Here is a 7042-nt window from a genome sequence, read left to right on the forward strand (position 1 = left end):
GAGCACTACTGAAGGCCTCCTTCAGCACCACTGTCTCTTTGCCAGAGTTCCTCAGCACTGGCTCAGCACTAGGAGCAGCTTCAGATTCTTCACTGTCTTATAGGCACCTGCATTCCTCTAACACTTTCCCAAATGGGAGACAACTCTCTCAAGAGGACAATCAAATCTAGGAATTCATTCCCTATTTGGCTTACACTGATCGAAAACATACAGGCTGTGCCAATATAGTGGGACAAAAGAAGAATTTCCAGAAGCGTAAAGTCAGAAATATGTCAAAGGAATCTTAAAGCAAAACACATTCACTGCAAAGTGAAGTACTCCTACTCCAAGGACTGACTGCAACTTAAGATGCTAAATAATTTGTTTCAAAAAGGATTGCATCTGGCAGCAAAGTCCTCCAAGAGGTTTTTTGGGGGGTTTGTTTTTTGTTGTTTCTTAAAAAGTAAGTCTTACAAGCAAACCCTCTGATTCTGACACGTACTGTTCTAAATCTAAATCCACGCAGTGAGTATCACAGTCTCATCTGACCTAGAACAAGAAATGATCCCAACCACCTCAACTGTCACAGGCTCGAGCACCAAGAGATTTAACAAACCCAAAGGACTTAAAAAAAATTTAAGATTTATATTCTGAAGAAAAAAACTAAACCTCACACTACTGCACGTGCAAGAACATGAGCAAGCCCTTACAAAAATTCAAGCAATTTCTGATTCCACTTAGAACTGAGTGCACCATCACCTGTATCTACATTCAACATTCCCTGTTTTACAAATAGCAAAAAGGGGATGTTAGTCAACCATACAGAAGAAAGAGAAGAATGTATTAGGAGCATATACCAGTTTAAAAAACAAACAAACCCACCCAAGAAAAAAAAAAAAAAAACACAAAACCCTAAACAAACCAAAACAAAGCAAAAGAAGGAAACCAGTAAGTAAAGGTATAGACAATCAGAACCTCAGTCAGAAGTTCCATTTTCCTACTGATATCATCCTTTTACACGAAGCAAGCAATCACTTTACTAAAACAATTTTCTAATTTACTGCCATGTAGAAGAAAACATAATATCATGGTTAGAAAAGACAAAAACAGAAGTTACAGGAAGAAAGAGTTGACTTTCTACAACTTCAAAATACTTCATACTCCCATTTCAAGTAATACAAAAATAAAGTACATGTGTATCAAAAGCATTTTAGAAAAGAGTCTTTAACTTGGCTGTTAAGCAGCATGCAGTAACTTTTGTTGTTAACTCACTAGAAGCTTTGAAAGTATTCTGAGTAAGTATTAGCAAACTGCAGCAAAAGTTTTTTTTACGAAAAACAGCAGGTAAAAAAAGTGTTGGAGATTAGATCCCTTAGAAAGTACTTAAAAGAAGCTACATTTCAAAAAACTATGGCTACTGAGAAGGCACTGCCACAGCTAGTTCACCAAAACTGAGGGCCAAAAGTCAGCAAACAAATAACTAAAATTCTTTTTCTACTGAAAGAAGACTTTTCAGCCAGAAACTGTAGGTGAGAACTTGAGACAAACAAGACACTTCCATAAGGTGCAACACAGCACAACTCGGCAACAAAGCTCGGGGTGAGGCGAGGGAACAGTGGACAGAAACTGTTATAAAGATCCAGGCCCACAGGCCTTCAGCCGCATGGATCCCTTTGACTTCCTTATGTCTGTGCGTGCAAACAAGAAACTCAAGTGTTCCAGACCTATTTTAAGCTTCTTTAATTAGCCACTGATCAGACACTTGGAAATTGCCCAAGAAAAAAAAGTTGAACCCATTAATATGACTTGGAAAGAGAACCCAGAATACAGAAGACTAGCCCAAAAGCGAGCAGAGTTCCAGCCCAGGAGGAAAGAGTTCTTATAACGCAGTGGCCTGAAAAGAGATCAGGGAACACTGTTCCGATATGGTGATGCACGGATTGCTTTTCTTGCAGTGCTTCCAACCAGCCAGGCGCTCACGCTTGCGCCACAGGAGGTCTCAAGCACAACTACAGGCCAACTGGACTGCATTCTTCTTCAGATGGAAGAGCTGATGTCTCAATCTTCCACTGGTGGGACACAGATATCCATGTAAACAAACTCTCCCTAAATCTCAAGTATATAAATGCCTAATCAATTTCTGGAGAAACCACAAAAGAAGTTTGTCTGCTAGGCAAGTATTTCTAGTTTTCTATGAATAATAAGCAAAGCAATTTGTTTTTTAAACCCAAGACTATCGAGTACAATAAGTTTTTTTTGACAGTGTTTGAATTACTGTATAGTTTTTCTCTGGTCGTTAACAGTGTTTACACAATGCAACAACGATGACATAACGCCCTGCTGCCATTATACACTTTTAATCACCTTGACTATACACACAAAATCCATCTCTGGCTTTAGTCTATGCACACATCTCGACACTCAAACATCTGTATTTCATGCTTGGAGAATGTTGCTAATAACTGCAGGTTATATTTTATAAATAGTTACCATTTGTATTCTACATATTTCAGTGACAGCTCAATGGAAAAAAAATATCGAAAACAGATTTCAGTAACACTATGGACTACCTCTGGATTTGTCTTGGGGAATTCTAGGCTTCTTCACCATTGCTATAAAACAGAGTTCAAAATGCAGTCTGTCTACTTCATACCACACGGTTATGGATGGGTGGGTCTGGACTAACTAGCCAGCTTAGGACCAAAAAAAAGTAGAAAAATTATCTTTTGGCATAACTCCACATACTCTATGTTTGAGTAACAGGATGCAGAGTAAGCAGCCCAGTATTCACAAATTTCAACACAGAAAATGGATACCACTAGCACATTACTTATTAATTGATAAACAGATGCTATTTCAGCTTAGCTGCTGCCTATCCTCTTCAAAGCAAGCTTTATCTACGTGACTTCAGCAATAACTGTTTCAAGGCCTTAACAGAGATTTAGGATTTAAATTCACTCAAATAAAACTTTTTTCAGGTAATTTTATTTCAAAGTAGCAACTGAAATGTGACGTTGGGTAGTCAAAGAGAAAACTATATTTGCATCATTAGTTCTTCTTCAGAACCATATATAATCAACTACGTATCTTCTCAAAATGCATGGATAGTTTGGCAGAGGAGGGAATTCAGCTAAGCAGCTGGAGAGGAACATGGGAGAAGGCATACTACTCTATCCAACAGCACATTTCCAGAGACAACAATAAAGGGGACAGTCAGCCAATGAATACAGGAGATTATGTGAAAGCCCAAGTTTTAAGTTTAGGTGTCTAAAAACAGGAGCCAACGCAACGCTCTCTTTGCAACTCCAGTTCTTTCCATGAAAACCTGCACACAGATCAGCCTGACTGCGTTAGCATGCTAATGCCACTTTAATGCAGCTATTCTGTTCTGTGTTTTTTAGAATTCAAGAAATGAAAAGACTTTGTGCCAGTACAACTACAAGATAAGAAAACAAAAACCAAGTACTCACGCTGTGAATAAAGCAGTATCTGAAATTCCAAGAGGGCACAGGTAAAGAGTTGAACCACATTTTCTACTCCAAGCAATTCAAAAACTTCTTTAACCGGAAAATCAAATAATGGTAGTTCACTGGTGCTTGGCCTCTGGCAGATAATTGGTCCATAAACACCTGAAAATTTTAATGACCTTCCTGCTGGAGGAAGAGGAACCTCATAGAGAATATTGTAGATGTAGCTTTCTAAAGGTAGAGGTGGCGGCTGAGGTGAAGTCACTGCTTGGTGAAGTTGTTCTAGTACTTTCTTACAAGCTTTCATGAAAGACATTGGAGTAATCAGACAAATGCACTTTGAGACATAGAGTGTGTCTCTGCTGATGTCATAGGAGTTAAAACGCTGTAGCTTTGAAACAGAAGTGCCATTGCAGTCTCCAGTGCTGCTGCAGCTATCTTTGTCATTTGTGGGTGGAGTATGAAGAATGTCATATTCAGCATTGTGCATATGATACAATGTCTGCATTGCACTGCAGATCTGTTTGCTAGTAACTTCCTCAAAAAAAGTGAGAGAAAATCCAAATGTCCGTGAGCCATCTTCACGAGTAATAATAAAAGAGTGAAACTGAGGTTCTCTGGAATCTGCTTGTGTCTTGAAAGCAAGCCCTTTAGGCATACACAGCTATAAAAAAAAAGGAGGGAGGGAAGATGATATCAATTAAAACACACTTTCTCTCCCCCTGCCTCTAGAAGCATTGGTGAAAATAGGATTTAGAATCCACAGACTGCCATTGCATTTCACTTCAAATTCTATTAAGCATTACATCTCTATACAATACAGTAATATGAATCTAAATCAGAAAAACTAAAGGAATATAGTACAAGGGCGGTATGCAGTTTCTATTGAAACTCATAACCATTTTGTTACCAACATCAATGGGAATAAAGTAACAGAATTCAAACTCAGATAAAGGAAAATATTTTGGTTATCAAGACCAGAAACCTGACAGAGAAAAGCACTATATATTATTTAAATTAAGAAACCACACCACATTCCATTAAACAGAAAAATCATGCACAAAGAAGATTTATTAATTGCAGACTAATTTATTTCTCTACCAATGCTCTAGAAAGTAACAAAAAAAAGTGGTAAAAGAACAAAAAACTCTCCTAGGGAATTATCACTTGTAAGTTTTAAGTTAATTTCCTTTAAAAAATATCCCAATTAAATGAAAAGGCCTTTTGAGCCTGCACAATTTAGAGAACTTCATGATTATTTCCAATCTACAACAGACTTCATACTTTTTTGTCAAAGAAAACACAGATGAATGCCTTCAATTGTTAAGGTAAGTTTTTGTCTTAAAAAAACCAAAAGCCATTAAGTGATACTGACCATTCCCACTGCATCCTGGTCAAAAGGGTTCCATTCAACATTTTCAGGATAGCGAGCAAGAACTTTGGATTTAAATGTGCGTCTTAATGGAGTCTGTTCAAAGTTCTCCCCTGCAGGTGAAATTAAAATACAGAAGTAAATATTTCATTCTCTTTTTAAGCTGAAACAAGGCCAAAAAGCAGGACATCAGCAGGTAGATGCGAGGATAAGTGAATTAAGCACACTCTCCTTTTAAGAGAAACAGAAAATGCAAGACAGTTAGTTAGCATGTAATCAGACTGCAGATATTAGCAAGGATTAGCATTGTAACATTTCCATGTCATTAAGTATCTGTGCTTTTCCTTAAGCGTGACTATCTTGAGATTGTGGTCATGACAGCAGTTCTTTAAGCTACTCTTCAGATATTTCAGATTCTTGTTAAAGCATAGCTAAAGCTTCAGTTTCAGTGGAATTTTGTTACTGAAGAAAAGAACAAATAGACAAGATGCAAAGATGATGTAAGTTTAAGATAGACATACAAATGGCATCACTTAATTTCTTCAAGACTTAGGAAAAAAGGGTATCCACCATCTATTACAAGAAGTTAGCTGTGAAGAGAGTCTCTAGAAGGTTAAAAGATCAAGAACCACAAATGCTCATGAAGATAGGGTATCAGATGAACAAAAAATTGTGCTTTTTTTTTCCCCCACACTTTTTCCTTTACCTTCTGTTGCACTTGAAATGAAACGGCTGGCACCATCTCGGGTTTTAGAGGCCTGTATATACTGGCATAAAGCTATATAACAAATAAAAACAACACTGCATTATAAATTTCATACTGTCGACTGTATTTACATAGCGAACACATACCAGTAAAAAACATACAAGTATTCTATACAGAATTAGCATGCATAATAAATAATCTACTCTCTTAATATGCTTTTTATACATACACCACTTTGTACAAATTTCTCATTTCACATACATATTTCTTGAAGGAGATGATCAGTATGTAACAGAAGCTCATAGTTCCTGTATACACAACCAGAATACTAATGCAGCAATAGGAATTAGTTGCTTGTTAAAGTTTTACATGTCAAACTATAAAACACTCCCAAAGAGCAGATGATTAAACTAACCCCAAGGACAAGACCATTTCAAGGCCTTTAGAACTATATGAATTTAAGTGGCATGGACCAACTTTTCACAGATGCTATCCATACACTAGACTGGCTGATGCAGTCTTGTTTATAAGCTCTCAGATTTCCTCTAGAGCAATGATTGTTTGTTGTGATAGCACAGAACTTTCTGCAGTAAGTCTTCTGAATGTGTGTAGTTGCTTTAAAAAAGCGCACAACTGCATATCTTAAAATAAGCTTAGCTATCTTACTAGAATGCAATTAGCTAAATGAGCATGCAGCTGTTGACAGCTGCACTAACAATCAGACACAATTGCATGAAATCATGTGTTTTAAATAAACCAAACTATTTCAGCAACACCTGCAAATAAGAAAACACACTTCAGCTCCTCACTTGTTTTCTTACATGCAGCAATTACACGGCAATAGAAATTGCTTTCAGAATTGGTTGGGTTTGGTCTCTACTTTTAGTAATATTTAAAGTTCAATTTCTAAGTCAACTTAAATCTTTATTTCATACAACATTTACTTCCACAAAGTAGCCACACACGAAGATAGTTATAACACTGCCTATAGACAATAAAGAACCTAACAAACATATTACACCAAACAAAACTTCGTTTCCATGGAATGCTTAAGAAATCCTTTGACAGTTGAGAAGTCATGTAACTCTGGATTTTGTTTAAACTAAGTCTTAAATATTACCTCAAACAGCAAACTTATCCTGAATCAGGACCTAGGACAGGTCTCACAATACACAAAATATTCACATCTATTTTGCTAATCCTCTGGATTTTAGCACTGAAATTGAAGGAGGGATTGTTTTTTCTGTTTGTCTGAAAAAATCAACAGCTCAGCTGATTTTCACACAAAACCACTCAGTTACATTATATATTACTTTGTTCAATACTATCATCGTTCAGAGAAAAAAATGCCTATTTGGGAAAATCCAAAACGTGTATAGAGAGGGGGATAGTTAGGAAAAAACAGAACAGAACTTCACTGAAATATAACCATCTTGGGAAAGAGCAGAGTCAATGACAGAAAATTTAACAGCATTTCTGCAAGAGCTAAAAACAATCCTAAAAGATGAAAATAAGCAT

General features: G+C 36.7%; 1 protein-coding gene across 1 annotated transcript in view; it reads right to left on the minus strand.

Moving 5' to 3' along the window:
- DENND5A (DENN/MADD domain containing 5A) overlaps positions 1 to 5560 on the minus strand; it is a 52089-nt gene extending 46529 nt beyond the window's left edge. Inside the window, exons 1-3 of the mRNA XM_009328621.1 lie at positions 5525 to 5560; positions 4822 to 4947; positions 3450 to 4110 (exon numbers count right to left, since the gene is read on the minus strand). Of these exons, the coding sequence (XP_009326896.1) occupies positions 3450 to 4110; positions 4822 to 4947; positions 5525 to 5560 (823 nt within the window). The remainder of the gene's footprint in view (positions 1 to 3449; positions 4111 to 4821; positions 4948 to 5524) is intronic.
- Positions 5561 to 7042: the final 1482 nt, after the last annotated feature.

The sequence above is a fragment of the Pygoscelis adeliae genome, unplaced genomic scaffold (genome assembly GCF_000699105.1).
Source record: "Pygoscelis adeliae isolate BGI_AS28 unplaced genomic scaffold, ASM69910v1 Scaffold166, whole genome shotgun sequence".
Lineage (NCBI taxonomy): Eukaryota > Metazoa > Chordata > Aves > Sphenisciformes > Spheniscidae > Pygoscelis > Pygoscelis adeliae.